This window comes from Bos grunniens, chromosome 3 (assembly GCF_055505025.1).
Source record: "Bos grunniens cultivar Pamir isolate PY7600 chromosome 3, Bosgru_T2T1.0, whole genome shotgun sequence".
In the NCBI taxonomy this organism is placed as follows: domain Eukaryota; kingdom Metazoa; phylum Chordata; class Mammalia; order Artiodactyla; family Bovidae; genus Bos; species Bos grunniens.
Window position 1 is genome coordinate 52498238 of NC_141167.1, and position 22077 is coordinate 52520314.

A 22077-nucleotide genomic window follows, 5' to 3' on the forward strand; every position below is an offset into this window, starting at 1 on the left:
GGTTCGTGGCATTGTACAAGAGACAGGGATCAAGACCATCCCCAGGGAAAAGAAATGCAAAAAAAAAACAAAATGGCTGTCTGGGGAGGCCTTACAAATAGCTGTGAAAAGAAGACAAGCAAAAAGCAAAGGAGAAAAGGAAAGATATAAGCATCTGAATGCAGAGTTCCAAAGAATAGCAAGGAGAGATAAGAAAGCCTTCCTCAGTGGTCAGTGCAAAGAAATAGAGGAAAACAACAGAATGGGAAAGACCAGAGATCTCTTCAAGAAAATTAGAGATACCAAGGGAACATTTCATGCAAAGATGGGCTTGATGAAGGACAGATGGTATGGACCCAACAGAAGCAGAAGATATTAAGAAGAGATGGCAAGAATACACAGAAGAACCGTACAAAAAAGATCTTCATGACCCAGATAATCACAATGCTGTGATCACTCACCTAGAACCAGACATCCTGGAATGTGAAGTTAAGTGGGCCTTAGAAAGCATCACTATGAACAAAGCTAGTGGAGGTGATGGAATTCCAGTGGAGCTATTCCAAATCCTGAAAGATGATGCTGTAAAAATGCTGCACTCAATATGCCAGCAAATTTGGAAAACTCATCAGTGGCCACAGGACTGGAAAAGGTCAGTTTTCATTCCAATCCCAAAGAAAGGCAATGCCAAAGAATGCTCAAACTACCACACAATTGCACTCATCTCACAAGGCTCAAAGTTCTCCAAGCCAGGCTTCAACAATATGTGAACCATGAACTTCCAGATGTTCAGGCTGGTTTTAGAAAAGGCAGAGGAACCAGAGATCAAATTGCCAACATCTGCTGGATCATCGAAAAAACAAGAGAGTTCCAGAAAAACATCTATTTCTGCTTTATTGACTATGCCAAAACCTTTGATTGTGTGGATCACAATAAACTGTGGAAAATTCTGAAAGAGATGGGAATACCAGACTACCTGACCTGCCTCTTGAGAAATCTGTATGCAGGTCAGGAAGCAACGGGAGAACTGGACATGGAACAGCAGACTGGTTCCAAATAGGAAAAGGAGTACATCAAGGCTGTATATTGTCACCCTGCTTATTTAACTTATATGCAGAGTACATCATGAGAAACGCTGGGCTGGAAGAAACACAAGCTGGAATCAAGATTGCCGGGAGAAATATCAATAACCTCAGATATGCAGATGACACCACCCTTATGGCAGAAAGTGAAGAGGAACTAAAAGGTCTCTTGATGAAAGTGAAAGAATGAAAAAGTTGGTTTAAAGCTCAACATTCAGAAAACTAAGATCATGGCATCCGGTCCCATCACTTCATGGGAAATAGATGGGGAAACAGTGGAAACAGTGTCAGACTTTATTTTTCTGGGCTCCAAAATCACTGCAGGTGGTGACTGCAGCCATGAAATTAAAAGACACTTACTCCTTGGAAGGAAAGTTATGACCAACGTAAAGAGCATATTGAAAAGCAGAGATATTACTTTGCCAACGAAGGTCCATTTAGTCAAGGCTATGATTTTTCCAGTGGTGTTGTATGGATGTGAGAGTTGGACTATGAAGAAAGCTGAGCACCGAAGAATTGATGCTTTTGAACTGTGGTGTTGGAGAAGACTCTTGAGAGTCCCTTGGACTGCAAGGAGATCCAACCAGTTCATTCTAAAGGAGATGAGCCCTGGGATTTCTTTGGAAGGAATGATGCTAAAGCTGAAACTCCAGTACTTTGGCCACCTCATGCGAAGAGTTGACTCATTGGAAAAGAGTCTGATGCTGGGAGGGATTGGGGGCAGGAGGAGAAGGGGACGACAGAGGATGAGATGGCTGGATGGCATCACCGACTCGATGGATGTGAGTTTGAGTCAACTCCGGGAGTTGGTGATGGACAGGGAGGTGTGGCGTGCTGCAATTCATGGGGTCACAAAGAATCGGACACGACTGAGCTACTGAACTGAACTGAACTCTAGTTTTGGTTTTATTATTTTGGTTTTTGCAATTTCTTTTACTTTCAAAATATTTATCTGAATGACCACCTTTTTACTATAGTGTTTTTTTCTTAAAAGAATACTTAACCACATATTTTAGATGTTAAAAATTGTTAGAGTTTAAAAGTGTAACAAAGGAAACCTCATACCCTGTTGGTGGGATTGTAAATTGGTACAGCCATTATGAAAAACAGTATAGAGCTTCCCTGAAAAAACTGAAAATGGAGCTACCATATGATCCAGCAATCATACTTCTGGGTATATATCCTGGAAAAACGAGAACTCTAATTTGGAAAGATACACACACTCCAGTGTTCCTAACAGCATGTTCCTAACAGATATGGAACAAACACAAGTGCCCATCTAGCTTAAGAAGATGTGGTATATATACAGTAGAATATAATTAAACCATAAAAAAGAACAATATTGGCAGTTGCAGCAACATGGATGGACCTAGAGAATATTAGCCTTAGTGAAATAAGTCAGACAAAGGCAAATACTATATATCACATTTATGTGACATCTAAAAACCAATACAAATTTATTTATATGCAAAATGGGAGCAGACTCTCAGACAGAAAACAAATTCATAGTTACCAAAGGGGAGAGAGAAGGAGAGAGGGACAAATTAGGACTGTGGGATTAACAGATTGAAAGTACTATACAAAAATAGATAATTGGTAAGAATTTACTATATAACAGAATTATATTTAATCTGTAATAGCCTATAATGGAGTATAATCTGCGAAAAACCCTACTGAATCACTATGTTGTACATATGAAACTAATGCAGTATTTAAACCAAGTATGTGTGTGTGTGTGCGTGTGTGCTCCCTCTCTGTTGCCCAGTCGTGTCTGACTGCATCCCCATGGACTGTAGCCTGCTAAGCTCCTCTGTCCATGGGATTTCCCAGGCAAGAATATTGGACTGGGTTGTCAATTTCATATTTCAGTTAAAAGAAAAGAGTAATAAGAGCTTCCTACTTGTATATAAATAACAAAGAAATGTTAGTGATTTTTTTAAACATGAAGAGTAATTTACTCACAAATTTTTTTTTGTTTTTGTTTTTCTTGTTTCTGGCCACTAGGAATGATAACACAGCTTGCAGAAAAATATAGTCTTCCTTTAAGGACAAGTTTTAGCTCTGCTCGAGGATTTTTCATTCAGATGACTACAGATTGTACAGTCCTACCCAATGATCAACTTCCTTCAGAGTTTATTAAGGTTCATTTTAGAATTCTGGTTAGGAAATTATTGTTTCTGATTTTACAGAATTGCACTTACATATTTTCAGGCACATATTGAGTATTACACGATAGGTTTCTGAATGTTCTGTATATTACTTCTCTTACTTCTACCCACCCACCTAACAACTTTACTAATCTAAGAGTGATTGAGAAGAGTTTTTAAGAGAAATACCAAACACAGTGTTTCCCATAATTCTGGGAGCTTGATAAGGGTAGTAAAGGAAAATGAAGTAAGAAAATCCAAAAGGAATTTTTGATCAAAGAAGTTTGAAAAGTACTGTACCATTTCCTGTTTTAGGTTATTCTCAGTGCACATCTACCTATTAAAGCTTTAAAAGTCCTAAAATAAAGAAATCTGCTTATATTTTAAATACCCAGTATTGCCAAATCTTTGGACCAGGGGAGTATTTTTTTATATATACGTTAATTCCTCCACAGGATACTGATTTGGGAAAGTCTAACCCACTTTAATCTTTCTCTACCTGCAGGGAGTACCTTATGACAAAAACAAACCTTTCAGGTCTTTAAATATTATCCAGTAATAAGGGATGGATGAAGTAAAAAAAAAAATGGGTCAAGAATTAGTAATGGGGTTAGAGACTGAGTGAAGTTTGGTTATGAGGCAAGGGCTAAGACAGGGGTCACAGATGGAGTGAAGGTTCCTATCTACCATACATATTATTACTTGGTAATGAGGTGTAATATTTTTGTTAACATTTCTACATGGCTACTTTAAGAGCTGTAAAAATAGTCATGTCAGACAGACTAGGTTAAAATATTCTGCTTTAACTTGAGAAGTCATCTTTTCTTTTCTACAAACATTATTTGAGACTTTTTTGATGATACAATTATCTCAAGAATTAAAGTGATTAACCTAAGTACCTATAATTGTGTTGTTTAAAATCTGTATGTTTTACTTCATAAGAGTATGTATCTTGACTTTTTTTTTAATCTCCTAGCAGATTTCTAAAGTGAAAAATTCTTACAGCTTTACATCAGCAGATTTAATTAAAATGAATGAAAGATGCCAAGAGTCTTTGAGAGAAATCTATCACATGACTTATATGTAAGAGCATTTGAAATGTTTGAATACTGATTTAAATTGAGTTGATTTGAGATACTATGATACATTTCATTAACTGACTTTTTTTCTGGTTGCAGAAAATTATAGTTATGAATGTTAACAAGGAAAGACCATTTCCTAGAAAAACAGTTAAAACTTTAAAGTCTGTCATTGTGATTGAGATCACTGAGCCTCACAGAATATTCAGGGCAAATCTAATTGCAACCGCCCCTCCCCCAAAATAAATCCATTATACTGGGGTATAGAAAAAGCTTGATACCCAGCCAAATATCCACATTTCATCAGTACTTCACTCATCCTTTTAATACAGTTTTAAGAAATGTCATAATTGACTTGAGCTTGAAATATCTCTGGTACCACTGATACTTCTGTAGTGGATACTTCATCATGGTATAGAAGTTGGCACATCTGGGCTTATTTGGGACTTCATTCAGTTTATTCTTTTTCTTTAGCATGTAAGCTCTCAAATTCTCATGACTTAGTACATTTATAACAACATTATGATATTGCCAGTATTTTATTGTTCATAAAACAGTAGCAGTGTGTCTAGAAATAAGAACTAGGAAATTCAGAATTGCTGAGCTGAGATGATGAAGATAAATGTTGGATTTTCAGAACAATTTCAGAGCATAAACCAAAAAGCTTATAAGATATACTAAGTTGCAGAACATATTTTACCATGTAAGAGAAAAATTTTTATATTATGTCACAATATGGTAACTACCACATGAAAGCATAAATAATTATGTAGTTAGGGTTGTGTATGAGAGAGAGAAAGAGGGAGAGAGAGAGGATGGGTGAGAGAGAAAATACATAATAGCTTTTGTGTTAAATTTAACATTGCAAAAGCAAAATTATTAGTAGATGGGATCTACTGATTGAAGTATAGTGAGGGCTTCATTTGACCTATAGAAAATATTTCTAATACTAAAAATTTATTCTATTAATGTTTAAGAAAAGCAGTCTTTAAAAAAACTTGGTCTTAACACACCAGAAGATGGATTCTCTGCTACTAAATAACTGTGACCTTGATTATGAGCTTCAGTTTCCTCATCTCTGAAATAAGACAATAGAACAACAGATTTTATCTAGTGTACAACTCAACTGTCAATGTTATTTTACCTTAGGCAATGAATTTTATATTGTTTTATAATTATGTTGTATGCCCCTCTTTTAAAAGCACTATTTCTCTTATCAAACATGCACTTTCAGGATCGTGTGCAAACTGCTTAGTGAGATTTATGAGCATATTCATTGCTTATATAAACTGTCTGACACTGTGTCAATGCTGGATATGCTACTGTCATTTGCTCATGCCTGTACTCTTTCTGACTATGGTAAGTTATTTTCTTTGGAATAAATAGGTTGCATACTGAAATTTGTATTCCATTCAAGCAATTTTATGTAGCAATTATGAATGTTTTATATTTTTTTCCCTGATATATAGTCTCTTACCTATGGTCCTAGACTAAGACTCAAAATATAGAAAGTGAAATTACCCTTAAAACTTCTTTTAGAAGTCAAAAGATTATTTACTGAGAAATTGAGAAATTAGAAAAAAATACCGCAAGAAACTTTAAATACAGAATGAAGTAAGCCAGAAAGAAAAACACCAATACAGTATACTAACACATATATATGGAATTTAGAAAGATGGTAACAATAACCCTGTGTACAAGACAGCAAAAGAGACACTGATGTATAGAACAGTCTTATGGATTCTGTGGGAGGGGGAGAGGGTGGGAAGATTTGGGAGAATGGCATGGAAACATGTATAATATCATGTATGAAACGAGTCTCCAGTCCAGGTTCGATGCACGATACTGGATGCTTTGGGCTGGTGCACTGGGACGACCCAGGGGGATCGTATGGGGAGGGAGGAGGGAGGAAGGTTCAGGATGGAGAACACATGTATACCTGTGGTAGATTCATTTCTATATTTGGCAAAACTAATACAATATTGTAAAGTTTAAAAATAAAATAAAATTAAAAAAAAAGAAAGACTGTAGAGCTGTCTCTAGTGAAAATAATGATGATCCAAATTCATAAATTTCAAGTCTGAATAAGCAGTGTGATGCTAATACTAACAGACATGACAGAAATAAACTCTTAAAAGTGAGCATCCCAAGATCAATTATATCACTTATTTTTGTGTCCCAAGTCTATACTACAGGTCTTGAATATAAATATTGAGCAATTTTCTAATGTTAAATGAATACTTCAAGTTAGCCCCCACCCCTTGAAATTTCTTATCCAAACTATCAGTATGCAAATTTGCATAACTTGTATATGATAATTCGGTTGAGTAATTGTGGGCTTAATAACATTAAATTTCTAGTTAAAATTAATAGTAGTATTTCCGAAACATTCTGTTAATTAATCTTTATGATGGAAAAGGTATTTTACATAGGTTTTTTCATTTTTGATATTTCTGTATTTCTTATGGAAGTATTAAATTTTTTAGCTGGTATTATATAGGCCAAAACTTAATAGTTTTCTCAACTATTAAGATATTTGATCTTGTTCCATTTTGAGAAAGACTACCCTAAAACTCCAAACTTATAAGTAGTGAATTTTTGGTATTAAAAATGATTTAAATATAGTAAAAGTTTTCTTTTTTACTAATCAACCTCACTTTTATAATGAATACTTTCAAGTTTATCCATGTGGTTCCTCGAGAGACATGTAGCATTTTAAGTTTTACTTGTCTCTCACTTTCTTTCTCCTCTCTTCATCTTCAGTTCAATTCAGTTGTCGCTCAGTTGTGTTTGACTCTTTGCGACCCTATGAATCACAGCATGCCAGGCCTCCCTGTCCATCACCAACTCCCAGAGTTCACCCAAACTCATGTGCATTGAGTCGGTGATGCCATCTCATCCTCTGTCGTCCCCTTCTCCTCCTGCCCCCAATCCCTCCCAGCATCAGGGTCTTTTCCAATGGGTCAACTCTTCGCATGAGGTGGCCAAAGTACTGGAGTTTCAGCCTCAGCATCAGCCCTTCCAATGAACACCCAGGACTGGTCTCATTTAGGATGGACTGGTTGGATCTCCTTGCAGTCCAAGGGACTCTCGAGAGTCTTCTCCAACACCACAGTTCAAAAGCATCAATTCTTTGGCGCTCAGTTTTCTTCAGAGTCCAACTCTCACATCCATACATGACCACTGGAAAAACCATAGCCTTGACTAGATGGACCTTTGTTGTCAAAGTAATATCTCTGCTTTTCAATATGCTCTCTAGGTTGGTCATAACTTTTCTTCCAAGGAGTAAATGTCTTTTAATTTTATGGCTGCAATCATCATCTGCAGTGATTTTGGAGCCCCCAAAAATAAAGTCTGACACTGTTTCCACTGTTTCCCCATCTATTTCCCATGAAGTGATGGGACCAGATGCCGTGATCTTAGTTTTCTGAATGTTGAGCTTTAAGCCAACTTTTTCACTCTTTCACTTTCATCAAGAGCTTTTTAGTTCCTCTTCACTTTCTTTTTAGTTCCTCTTCACCTCTTTCTGCCATAAGGGTGGTGTCATCTGCATATCTGAGGTTATTGATATTTCTCCCGGCAATCTTGATTCCAGCTTGTGCTTCTTCCAGCCCAGCGTTTCTCATGATGTACTCTGCATATAAGTTAAATAAACAGGGTGACTTAGAAAGCATCTATAGAAACCTGATCATTACTTCTTTCTATAAAATTAACGCTATCTTTTGTGTCTGTTTTTTCTGTCCTCTTTTTAGACAAAATTTCTATAAGTTTGGACGTAAAATTGTGTTTTTATTTGGTTTTGCTCTATTTTCAGACCTCATTTGAAAAGCTAAGTATGCCAAATTTGAAATAATGCTTTAGGCAAGGATTAAGTAAATGTGCAATTTTAGAGTCCTTGAAATTAATTGTTATTTTTAAATGGCTAGTTGATTCCTTTTAATTTTTGCAAATCTGAAAATGTTATGAACTATTTTGGAGCCCTGTACAATGACAGGACCAAAATCATATTTTTTCTGGAAAAGAATATAAGTTCTGATGTGATTAGACTATGCCAGTTATCATTTAGAGGGACTGAAGATCAAATAATAACTTAATGATATTGTTCCAGATTGACTGTAGTAAAGTCACTAAAGTATAAACAGTATTTACACACCACAAAATCTTTAAGTATAAATATATTAATCATTCAAAACCATTTTATTTTTCTCTTTAGTTCGGCCAGAGTTTACTGATACTTTAGCAATCAAGCAGGGGTGGCATCCCATTCTTGAAAGAATATCTGTGGAAAAACCTGTTGCTAACAATACCTACATTACAGAAGGGAGTAATTTTTTTATCATAACTGGACCAAATATGAGTGGCAAATCCACATATTTGAAACAGATTGCTCTTTGTCAGATTATGGCCCAAATTGGTAAGTTACATGTTTACTTTATGGTTATCAGTTCTGCTCCCCATTTGAAATACTTCATGCCCAGTATTTTAGATTATATATATATATATATGGACCATAACTTTTACAATTTGGTGTTTATTAAGCTCCATCCAGATTGGATTACGTTGTACTGAAAATCTTGTGGGATATAATAGAAGCTTCTTTATTATAGTTATTAATGTATCAACTATTACTAAATTGAATTGTATAATTATCTGAAATTCAAAAACTTTGTTCAGAGAGAGAAAGTGGTACAAGTAGCAGAAACTACTGCCTTTAATAACTCATATAAGATTTTTCCCAAAATTGTAACATTGGGCACAGAAACATTTCCCTTACTTAATTTAAGGTTTACCAATAACTTAGTTTTAACAACTGCTGTGTTACACTTATGTGCGCATACAGTTCAGTTTGGATGCTCAGTTGTGTCCAACTCTTTGTGACCATGTAAATGACTGTCACTGTCCCAACATTGTTATGGATTTCTTTGTATCGAGACACAACTCACCTCTTATCTCTGAAAATTGGGTTCCTTGAAACCGATGTTAATCAGAGACCAGATGACTGGTCAGTCTGGGATGATTTTGGTTCACCTCACCTTCTGGAATTGGCAATGTCTGGAGACATTTTTGGTTGTCACAACTGAGGGGATTATAAAATCCAGTTCAGTTCAGTTGTTCAGTTGTGTCCGATTCTTTGTGACCCCATGGACTACAGCACTCCAGGCTTGCCTGTCCATCACCAAATCCTGGAGCTTGTTCAAACTCATGTCCATTGAGTCAGTGATTCCATCTAACCATCTCATTCTCTGTCGTCCCCTTCTCCTCCTGCCCTCAATCTTTCCCAGCATCAGGGTCTTTGCTAATAAGTCAGTTCTTTGCATCAGGTGGCCAAAGTATTGTACCTTCAGCTTCAGCATCAGTCCTTCCAATGAATACTCAGCACTGATTTCCTTTAGGATTGACTGGTTTGATCTCCTTGCAGTCTGAGGGACTCTCAAAAGTATTCTCCAACACCACAGTTCAAAAGCATCAATTCTTTGGTGTTCAGTTTTCTTTATGGTCTAACTCTCACATCCATATATGACTACTGGAAAAACCACAGCTTTGACTATATGGACATTTGTCAGCACAGTAATGTCTCTGCTTCAATATGTTTTCTAGGTTTGTCATAGCTTTTCTTCCGAAGAGCAAGCTTGTCTTTTCATTCATGGCTGTAGTCACCATCTGCAGTGATTTTAGAGCCCCCCAAAATAGTATCTCACCCATCTATGTGCCATGAAGTAATGGGACCAGATGCTATAATTTTAGTTTTCCGAATGTTGAGTTTTAAGCCAGCTTTTTCCCTTTCGTCTTTCACCTTCATCATGAGGGTCTTTAGTTGCTCTTTGCCTTCTGCCATAAGGGTAGTGTCATCTGCATATATGAGGTTGTTGATATTTCTCCCAGCAATCTTGATTCCAGCTTGTGCTTCAGCCTGGCATTTCACATGATGTACTCTGCATAGAAGTTAAATAAGAAGGGTGACAATATACGGCCTTGACATACTCCTTTCCTGATTTGGAATCAGTCTGTTGTTCCATGTCCGGTTCTAACTTTCTTCTTGACCTGCATACAGGTTTCTCAGGAGGCAGGTAAGGTGGTCTGGTATTCCTATCTCTTTAAGAATTTTCCATTTTGTTGTGATGGCTCAAAGGTTAAAGCGTCTGCCTCCAATGCGGGAGACCTGGGTTCAATCCCTGGGTTGGGAAGATCCCGTGGAGAAGGAAATGGTAACCCACTCCAGTATTCTTGCTTGGGGAATCCCATGGACAGAGAAGCCTGGTAGGCTACAGTCCACGGGGTCGCAAAGAGTCGGACACGACTCAGCGACTTCACTTTCACTTTCATGCAGTCAAAGGCTTTAGCATAGTTAGTGAAACAGAAGTAGATGTTAATGGAATTCTCTTGCTTTTTCTATGATCTAATGAATGTTGACAATTTGATCTCTGGTTACTCTGCCTTTTCTAAATCCAGCTTGAACATCTGAAAGTTCTCAGTTCACTATTGTTGAAGCCTGGCTTGGAGAATTTTGAGCATTACTTTAGTAGCATGTGAGAAGAGTGCAATTGTGTGGTAGTTTGAGCATATTCTTTGACATTGCCTTTCTTAGGGACTGGAATGAAAACTGATCTTTTCCAGTCCTGTGGCCACTCCTGAGTTTTCCAAATGTGCTGGCATATTGGGTGTAGCACTTTTCATGGCATCATCTTTTAGGATTTGAAATAGCTTAACTGGAATTCCATCACCTCCACTAGGTTTGTCTGTAGTGATGCTTCCTAAGGGCCACTTGACTTCACATTCCAGGATGTCTGGCTCTAGGTGAGTTAGTGAACATACCATTGTGGTTATCTGGGTCATTAAGATCTTTTTTGTATAATATCCAGGGTTGCTGCTAAAGATTCTACAATTCACAGGACAGCCATCTTCTTTTACCCTCCTCCCCTGCCTCAGCCCACATTCATGCGCAAGAAAGAATTATGCAGCCCTTGATGTGATTGAAAAAGCTTGGTTTAATGTAATGGATTTTAAGAGAAATGCAGAATAATAATATCGATCATAGTGCAAATTTCCCTTACTACTGGGAAAGAAAATCAGAAGTGAGTGAATGAATGAATAAAGAGTATATATTTTATTAAATTTAAAAGGCTATCTTAGATAACTTCCATTCCCTTATAAGAATACTGATTCATATCTGAGACAATAATCTTACTTCTGTTTGAATAGTTATGAGTTCTGGCCTTTAAAAAAAAAGGCTGTCTAATTTCTGTGTAGTTATAATTGTTAAAACATTCATTATACTGAATTAAAATTTGACTGTATAGAACTTCTACTCATTAGTCCTAATTCTTAACTTCTATGCATTTCAGAACAATCTATTATATCCTCAGAACAGGCCTTCCGATATTTGAAGAAAATTACTATTACTCTACTTCTCTTGCCACGGTCTTTGAATTCCTAAAAGTATATGTAGTATCTTATAAAATCTTATTATAAAGGAAATAGTAGGACTTGAAAAGCATGGAAGTTGAGAATATAGGCTTTGGAGCTAGACCTAGCTTTTGTAGTTATTGGCTGTGTGATCTTAGGCAAATACTTAACCTCCTTAGTTTTTCTATCTGTAAATGAAGAATATAATAGTACCTATGTCTAAGAACTGTTGTAAACATTAAACTACTCTTTGTTCTACAAAGCAAAAAAAACCCCTAAGCCTCTGGACTCCTTGTAGCTCCTTAGGAATATCATGCTGCTTACACACACATACACACACACACACACACACACACAGGAATATAGGAATATCATGCTGTTCACACACACACACACACACACACACACACACACACACACACACACAGGGCTTCCCTGGTGGCTCAGATGGTAAAGAGTATGCCTTCAGTGCAGGAAGGAAATCCATCTGGGTTCGATCCCTGGGTCTTGGAAGATCTGCTGGAGAAGGAAATGGTAACCCACTCCAGTATTTTTGCTTGAAGAATCCCATGGACAGGGGAGCCTGGTGGGCTACAGTCAGTGGGGTCGCAAACAGTTGGACATGACTGAGCGAGTCGCATTCATACATACATACACACACACAATGCCATGGTTTTAAGGGAAAGTGGAGAGTGAAAAAGTTGGCTTAAAGCTCAACATTCAGAAAACGAAGATCATGGCATCCGGTCCCATCACTTCATGAGAAATAGATGGGGAAACAGTGGAAACAGTGTCAGACTTTACTTTTTTGGTCTCCAAAATCACTGCAGATGGTGACTTCAGCCATGAAATTAAAAGACACTTACTCCTTGGAAGAAAAGTTATGACCAACCTAGATAGCATATTAAAAAGCAGAGACATTACTTTGCCAACAAAGGTTCGTCTAGTCAAGGCCATGGTTTTTCCAGTGGTCATGTATGGATGTGAGAGTTGGACTGTGAAGAAGGCTGAGTGCCAAAGAATTGATGCTTTTGAACTGTGGTGTTGGAGAAGACTCTTGAGAGTCCCTTGGACTGCAAGGAGATCCAACCAGTCCATTCTGAAGGAGATGAGCCCTGGGATTTCTTTGGAAGGAATGATGCTAAAGGTGAAACTCCAGTACTTTGGCCATTTCATGCGAAGAGTTGACTCATTGGAAAAGACTCTGATGCTGGGAGGGATTGGGGGCAGGAGGAGAAAGGGATGACAGAGGATGAGATGGCTGGATGGCATCACTGACTCAATGGACGTGAGTCTGGGTGAACTCCAGGAGTTGGTGATGGACAGCGAGGCCTGGTGTGCTGCGATTCATGGGGTCGCAAAGACTTGGACATGACTGAGCGACTGAACTGAACTGAACTGATGAGAGAAAATAGAGGTAAGAGCATCTTCTAAAGCACAAAAGCAATAAACAGCATGATATTCCCGAGTAGCTACAAGGAGTTCAGAGGCTTAGTAGTTCTTTTGCTTTGTAGAATGAAGAGTGACCATGAGAAGTGGCAGGCTTAAAGCTGGAGAGATGGGCAAGAGTCAGGTTGTGAAGGGCCTTAGGCATTTAATGGAGGAGAGAGAACCTTAATGCTCAAAATTCTCCAAGCCAGGCTTCAGCAATACGTGAACTGTGAACTTCCAGATGTTCAAGCTGGTTTTAGAAAAGGCAGAGGAACCAGAGATCAAATTGCCAACATCTGCTGGATCATGGAAAAAGGAAGAGAGTTCCAGAAAAGCATCTATTTTTGCTTTATTGACTATGTCAATGCCTTTGACTGTGTGGATCACAATAAACTGTGGAAAATTCTGAAAGAGATGGGAATACCAGACCACCTGATCTGCCTCTTGAGAAACCTATATGCAGGTCAGGAAGCAACAGTTCAAACTGGACATGGAACGACAGACTGGTTCCAAATAGGAAAAGGAGTATGTCAAGGCTGTATATTGCCTCCCTACTTATTTAACTTCTATGCGGAGTACATCACGAGAAACACTGGGCTGGAAGAAGCACAAGCTGGAATCAAGATTGCCGGGAGAAATATCAATAACCTCAGATATGCAAATGATACCACCCTTATGGCGGAAAGTGAAGAGGAACTAAAAAGACTCTTGATGAAAGTGAAAGTGGAGAGTAAAAATGTTGGCTTAAAGCTCAGCATTCAGAAAATGAAGATCATGGCATCGGTCCCACCACTTCATGGGAAATAGATGGGGAAACAGTGGAAACAGTGGCTGACTTTATTTTTCTGGGCTCCAAAATCACTACAGATGGTGACTGCAACCATGAAATTAAAAGACACTTACTCCTTGGAAGAAAAGTTATGACCAACCTAGATAGCACATTCAAAAGCAGAGACATTACTTTGCCAACAAAGGTCCATCTAGTCAAGGCTATGGTTTTTTCCAGTGGTCATGTATGGATGTGAGAGTTGGACTGTGAAGAAAGCTGAGCGCCAAAGAATTGATGCTTTTGAACTGTGGTGTTAGAGAAGGCTCTTGAGAGTCCGTTGAACTGCAAGGAGATCCAACCAGTCCATTCTGAAGGAGATGAGCCCTGGGATTTCTTTGGAAGGAATGATGCTAAAGCTGAAACTCCATTACTTTGGCCACCTCATGGGAAAAGTTGACTCATTGGAAAAGAGTCTGATGCTGGGAGGGATTGGGGGCAGGAGGAGAAGGGGACGACAGAGGACGAGATGGCTGGATGGCATCACTGACTCAATGGACGTGAGTCTGAGTGAACTCCGGGAGTTGGTGATGGGCAGGGAGGCCTAGTGTGCTGCGATTCATGGGGTCGCAAAGAGTCGGACACGACTGAGCAACTGAACTGACTGACTGAGTGAGAGCCTTACCCAGATATCTATAGGAAGCTATAGATGTTTTAGCAAGAGAATGGCATAATTGGATTTGAGTTTTAGATAGATTACTCTCGCTATTGTAAGGTTAGAGAAGAGCCAGATTAGAAGCAAAATATCAGCCAGCAGGCTTCTGTGATATGATGATAAGATATGTTAGGAACCTCTTTGGTGGAGGTAAGAGAGAAGGGAAAATATGAACAATATGCACCATATACGCTATATTCTATACTTGGTACTTTCACATTTATTTTTCCTATGTAATCATTTTGGCAGTCCTGTGAGAATGTTGTATTTATTTGCTCTCTGAGATGTCATCATAATTGCTATTGTTATTATTATTATCTGCATTGATTAATATTTTCTGAACTTTTGCTTTCTCTTCCTGCTATTCCTTATTATGCAAAAGTAGATCCTATTCTTCACCCTTGTCTTTGTTTTAAATCCTGGAATAATCTGGCTTTGTTTCTTCACTTCCATTATTTCACATTTTGTCTATACAGAGTTCTGTGTATTTGACACTTTTTTCATTTAACTATTTGTATATTTTTATCTTCTTATGGTTTTAGAATGCTTTTTGTATCCCATTTTGTTTGGCGATAGATATAAATAATAAGATTAATCTGTTTTCAAGAGATAAATATTTTAGGTTAGTTAGCCTGATATTTCTCACACAGAAACCATCTTGTGAATAAAAATTCACCTTCATAAAAAATTTAATGTTTTGCATTCATTCTAATTGTGGATGGTTCTGTACTTTTCTAATAGCAACTATTTCTTAATATGCCTTTCTATAATGATTTTTATCAACTTGAGCTTCATAAGTATTTCCTTCAGATTTTCATACTTTGAATATTCTCATCTGACTATACTATTTAACAATTTTTATCAAATTTATAACAAATCTTTCTTATGTACTCAAATATGTATTATCTTTTTTTCACTTCCAAATAACTTTGTACAATAGGTAGGGTAAGCATTTCCATTTTATATGTGAAGAAGATGAAGCTGGGAGAATTTAAGTGCCGTCCAAGGTTGTAAAGTAAATGACAGAGCCGGGGCCATGCCTTCTAATTCCATATCTTGTCATCTTTCCACCACATTAATCCTTAGATAGGCTACTAAATAATCTGAGTTGATAGAGCAAAGTGTTAGTAGTCCTTATGTTTTATAAAAGCATCTCAGTTTACTTTGACTTATATTTTATAGGATCATATGTTCCAGCAGAATATTCTTCCTTTAGAATTGCTGAACAAATTTTTACAAGAATAAGTACTGATGACGATATTGAAACAAATTCATCAACATTTATGAAGGAAATGAAAGAGGTACCTGATTTCAACTTTCCTTATGTTAAAAAAATATTGAATTATCCTAATGGTCAATACTTATAACATAAGAAAGTATTTTTATATTAAAGCTTGCAGATGTGTTTATACTCCTCTACAAGAGCCAGAGGGCAGTCAAAGACAGCTTCCTAATTTCTGTCTTGTGGAAATGGAAGTAAATGTTTTATTGAAAAATACAGCTTTAAAGAAAAAGCTAGTGTTAGTGAATGATAAAAACATGCTTTCGTGTTTTTATATGGAATATATAAAAGACTTCAGAAAGCAATGACCTGTTCAGAAACATTTTGCATAGTTAGGCTTGATTTTAAAATAAAAGATCACAAAAGGTGTTAAAAGGTTTTTTAAAAATCACCCTTTTTGTGCTCTTGTGGAATTTTCACTTCCTGTGCCAAAGTATGTATCAGCATCTATTTTTGATCTGAGCACATGTCAAATAAACATGAAGGGTTAAAGGAATTCAGTATAGCTTTTGGCCTATCTTTAGTAGGTATGGGTTATTGGATCACTGTACAGTTTACTAATTTTCTTTAGATAGACAGGGAATAAAATTATCATTTGCTTACCGTATGTGATATTTATATAATTATTTAGTATGTATTGAATAACTATGGGGGAATATAGCAATAGACTAGGTGCTTGAGACATATTTTTAAATGGTCCTAGCTCTCAAGAAGCTTAGTCCCATGGAAAGGTAAAATGGCCATGATGGTTAACAGTTGTGTCATAACATAAGTCTGTATCAGGCATGATTTAAATTTATTTTACTCAGAAATCAATGGGCTTGGATGCTTTTTTCCTAAATATTTCTTTTCATTTTTACTGGCTACAGAGATGTTAACTGAGAGATAGTTCAGAGTGTTTATGACAGCAATTGATTCACCATGGATCAGTTGATAAAGAATCCGCCTGCAAAGTAGGAAACCCTGGTTGGATTCCTGGGTCGGAAAGATCTGCTGGAGAAGGGATAGGCTACCCATTCCAGCACTCTTCGACTTACCTTGTGGCTCAGCTGGTAGAGAATCTGCCTGCAATGCGGGAAACCTGGGTTCAATCCCTGGGTTGGGACGATTCTCTGGAGAAGAGAAAGGCTGCTCACTCCAGTATTCTGGCCTGGAGAATTCCATGGGCTATATAGTCCATGGGGTCAAAGTGTCAGACATGACTGAGCAATTCTCTCTTAAACAAGAAAATGACCATCTTTGTGTTTATTTAAACATTTAATTCATTGCTTTATTTCACTGTATCTGATTCATCAATATTTTAGATAATGGTTATTTACTCTAATAGTCTATTTATGTACACATCAGCTATTCTATTAGAATTATTAGTAATGAGATTTTTAGAAAGAAAAGCAATGTGTTAGTTTCTGCTCAGCGGGTTTTCTCTGTCAAAATATATTTCAAATGAACTAATAAAAGGACCTGGATTTTACTTCATTTTTTTGCTATAATAGTGACAGCTATTTGGTTGCAATAAATAATTTTGGAATTATATTTTCAGGTAGCATATATTCTACATAATGCTAATGACAAGTCACTCATATTAATTGATGAACTTGGCAGAGGTACTAATACAGAAGAAGGTATTGGCATTTGTTATGCTGTTTGTGAACATCTGCTGAGCTTAAAGGTATTCCTCTCTATTTTATTTTATTTTTTTGCTACATCAGTGTTTTTATTTTATTTATTTATTTTTCTTTTTTTAATTTAATTTTATTTTTAAACTTTACAATATTGTATTAGTTTTGCCAAACATCAAAATGAATCCGCCACAGGTATACCCGTGCTCCCCATCCTGAACCGTCTTCCCTCCTCCCTCCCCATACCCTCCCTCTGGGTGGTCCCAGTGCACCAGCCCCAAGCATCCACTAATTTCGAGTCCTTTAAAAAAATTTTTTTTGTTGAAAGAAAAAATTTTTTAATTGTATAGTCTTTAAAATTGTATCGGTTCAGTTCAGTTCAGTCACTAAGTCGTGTCCGACTCTTTGTGACCCCATGAATCGCAGCATGTCAGGCCTCCCTGTCCATCACCAACTCCCGGAGTTCACTCAGACTCATGTCCGAGTCAGTGATGCCATCCAGTCATCTCATCCTTTGTCATCCCCTTCTCCTCCTGCCCCCAATCCCTCCCAGCATCAGGGTCTTTTCCAATAAGTCAACTCTTCGCACGAGGTGGCCAAAGTATTGAAGTTTCAGCTTCAGCATCAGTCCCTCCAATGAACACCCAGGACTTATCTCCTTTAGGATGGACTGGTTGGATCTCCTTGCAGTCCAAGGGACTCTCAAGAGTCTTCTCCAACACCACAGTTCAAAAGCATCAATTCTTCGGTGCTCAGTTTTCTTCACAGTCTAACTCTCACATCCATACATGACCACAGGAAAAACCATAGCCTTGACTAAACAGGCCTTTGTTGGCAAAGTAATTATCTCTGCTTTTGAATGTGCTATCTAGGTTGGTCGTAACTTTCCTTCCAAGGAGTAAATGTCTTTTAATTTCATGGCTGCAGTCACCATCTGCAGTAATTTTGGAGCCCAAAAAAAGTCTGACACGGTTTTCACTGTTTCCCCATGGGACTAGATACCATGATCTTGGTTTTCTGAATGTTGAGCTTTAAGCCAGCTTTTTCACTCTCCACTTTCACGTTCATCAAGAGGCTTTTTAATTCCTCTTCACTTTCTGCCATAAGGATGGTGTCATCTGCATATCTGAGGTTATTGATATTTCTCCCGGCAATCTTGATTCCAGCTTGTGCTTCTTCCAGCCCAGCATTTCTCATGATGTACTCTGCATAGAAGTTAAATAAGCAGGGAGACAATATACAGCCTTGACATACTCCTTTTCCTATTTGGAACCAGTCTGTTGTTCCATGTCCAGTTCGAACTGTTGCTTCCTGACCTGCATATAGGTTTCTCAAGAGGCAGATCAGGTGGTCTGGTATTGCCATCTCTTTCAGAATTTTCTACAGTTTATTGTGATCCACACAGGCAAAGGCATTGGCATAGTCAATAAAGCAGAAATAGATGTTTTTCTGGAACTCTCTTGCATTTCGATGATCCAGCGGATGTTGGCAATTTGATCTCTGGTTCCTCTGCCTTTTCTAAAACCAGCTTGAACATCTGGAAGTTCACAGTTCATGTATTGCTTGTGAGATGAGTGCAATTGTGCGGTAGTTTGAGCATTCTTTGGCATTGCCTTTCTTTGGGATTGGAATGAAAACTGACCTTTTCCAGTCCTGTGGCCACTGCTGACTTTTCCAAATTTACTGGCATGTTGAGTGCAGCACTTTCACAGCATCATCTTTCAGGATTTGAAATAGCTCCACTGGAATTCAATCACCTCCACTAGCTTTGTTCATAGTGATGCTTTCTAAGGCCCACTTGACTTCACATTCCAGGATGTCTGGCTGTTGATGAGTGAGCACACCATCGTGATTATTTGTGTCGTGAAGGTCTTTTTTGTACAGTTTTTCTGTGTATTCTTGCCACCTCTTCTTAATATCTTCTGCCTTTGTTACATCCATACCATTTCTATCCTTTATCGAGTGCCTTACAATTTTCAAAAGTTTCACACAGATGATTTCATACAATCCTATAATATCTGCTTTTGTATTCCCTCTGCCTGTATTTTGCCTCTGCCTCCTTCCCTCTTCCCACTAGTAAATACTAGTTTGTTTTCTGTATCTCTAAGTCTGTTCTTTTTATTTACTAGTCTGTTGTATTTTTTAGATTTCATATATAAGTTATATCATACAGTAATGTCTTTCTCTCTGATTTTATTTCACTTGGCATAATGCCTTCTAAGTCCATCTGTATTGTTGCAAATGGCAAAATTTCATTCTTTTTTCAGACACAGAAAACAAATTTAAACTTACCAAAAGGGAAAGTGGGGAAGGGTAAACTAGGAATTTGGGATGAACAGATTAACACTACAAATACAGGATAGATAAAAATAAGGACCTATTGTATAGCATAGGGAACTGTATTTAATGTCTTGTAATAACCTATAATGGAAAAGAATATGAAAAAAGAGTGTATATGTTCTCTTGCTATACATCTGAAATATTATAAGTCATCTGTACTTCAATTTAAAATCTTTGATTTTTTTATGACTGTGAAGTATTCATTTATATATTTGTACACATAGCACACATGCACACATATATATATAAATATCTCACATATTCTTTATCCATTCATCTATTGATGGATGCGCGTTGTTTCCATACCTTGGCAATGGTAAATAATTGTGTTGAGTCTTTTTTTAATGTATCCATTATAGATTTATCACAAGTGAATTTTATAGGCACCTGTGGATAGCTCTTTAAACCATGTAGGTAAAAAAAAAACATACCATAGCATTTGTATTTTTGTTACTTTATTTCTGATGGAAGCAGAAACAGTTACTATAATAGTCATGATATAGAAAGGAAAGAAATCAAGAATTAACAATAATATCAGAACTAGTCACTTGGCTTTAATCAAATTAAATAGCAAAACATGAAGACATTTCAGTTGACTCCATGTGTAATAACATTGACTGCAATATCACAATATGAAGTAAATGAGGCATCGGAGAAGGCAGTGGCACCCCACTCCAGTACTCTTGCCTGGAAAATCCCATGGACGGAAGAGCCTGGTAGGCTGCAGTCCATGGGGTCGCTAAGAGTCGGACACGACTGAGCAACTTCACTTTCACTTTCCTGCATTGGAGGAGGAAATGGCAACCCACTCCAGTGTTCTTGCCTGGAGAATCCTAGGGACAGGGAACCCTGGTGGGCTGCCGTCTATGGGGTCACACAGAGTCAGACACGACTGAAGTGACTTAGCAACAGCAGCAGGCATCTGAAGTCACTTTATGGAAAATCTTTACTTAAGATTTCATTCCTTTAGAAAAAATGTTTTTTTCATAAATCAGCTGTGTAAAACAGACTATGAATTTTGCTCTGTTATTAAGGTAATTTGTAAAACAGTGTTTTAGATAATCAAAATATATATTGGTATGAAAAAGCTTAAAAATATTTTTATATAATTAAAGTAGCTTAGAATATTCCTAAGATGAGTTTCTGTACCTTAAGTAAGAGCCCACAGTGATTTAGTATATATAGAATGAGAAAAATCTTTTTTGCCTTTGTTTTCTTTTTTTAAACATTTATTATTATTTTTATTTTTAAAACTTTGGGCACCCAGTGTAGTATGTGGAATCAGTTCCCTGACCAGGGATGGAACCCATGGCCCCTGCAGTGGACTAGTGGTATGGGCCTAACCACTGGATCACCAGGGAATCCTCCCCTTTCAAACTTTTTTTTTTCTTTTAAAAGATTTTTCTTTTGGGACTTATGTGGTGGGTTAGTGGTTAAGAATCCACCTGCCAATGCAGGGGACAAAGGTTTAACACCTGGCCTGGGAAGACCCTACAGGCCATGGAGCAGCTAAACCTGGGCACCACAACTACTGAGCCTGTTGTGCTCCAGGGTCCATACTCTGTAAAAAGAGAAGCCACCGCAATGAGAAGCCCATGCACTGCAACTAAAGAGTAGCTCCTGCTTACCACAATTAGAGAAAGCCCTCGTATAGCAAAAATAAATAAATTTTTAAAAGTCTTTTCATTCTTCTTTGAAAAACAATCTTGTTTCATACTTGAACAAAGTTATGTGATAAGTTAAAACTAATATTCATAGATAACATTAGCCTTTGTAATTCTGAATCTATTTCAGTTGATAAGAATTTCAGATATAAATAAGATATATATATTACTTACTGAGAGTAAAAGCTAATTAGTAATAATGATGCTTAATTTTATATGTCAGCTTGACAGGACTATGGAGTACCCAGACATTTGGTCAAACATTTTTTTTTTCTGGGTGTATCTGTGAGGGTGTTGCTGGATGACATTAGTATTTGAATTAATAGTAGAATGAGTAAATCAGATTGCCCTTTCTAATGTGAGTGGGTCCTATCCAGTCACTTTTGAGTGGGGCCTAGTTGAAGGCCTGAATACAAGAAAAAATTTGACCCTCTAGAGTATGAGGAAAACTCCTGCCTGACTGCTTCTGATCTGGGACATCAGTTCTTTCCTGCCTTTGGTCTTGAACTGAAACATCAGCTCTTTATGGGTTTTGAGTTTACTAACATTTAGACTAGAACTACACATTTGGC

General features: G+C 37.3%; 1 protein-coding gene across 3 annotated transcripts in view; it reads left to right on the forward strand.

Annotated features, from left to right (window-relative positions):
* The window catches only part of MSH4 (mutS homolog 4), a 99259-nt gene that overhangs the window by 57193 nt on the left and 19989 nt on the right, over positions 1 to 22077 (forward strand). For all 3 annotated transcript variants that reach the window (XM_086390638.1, XM_086390637.1, XM_086390636.1), the window contains 6 exons: positions 3063 to 3199; positions 4185 to 4288; positions 5519 to 5643; positions 8498 to 8698; positions 15783 to 15901; positions 17423 to 17551. In XM_086390638.1, coding sequence (XP_086246764.1) covers positions 3063 to 3199; positions 4185 to 4288; positions 5519 to 5643; positions 8498 to 8698; positions 15783 to 15901; positions 17423 to 17551 — 815 coding nt within the window. The remainder of the gene's footprint in view (positions 1 to 3062; positions 3200 to 4184; positions 4289 to 5518; positions 5644 to 8497; positions 8699 to 15782; positions 15902 to 17422; positions 17552 to 22077) is intronic.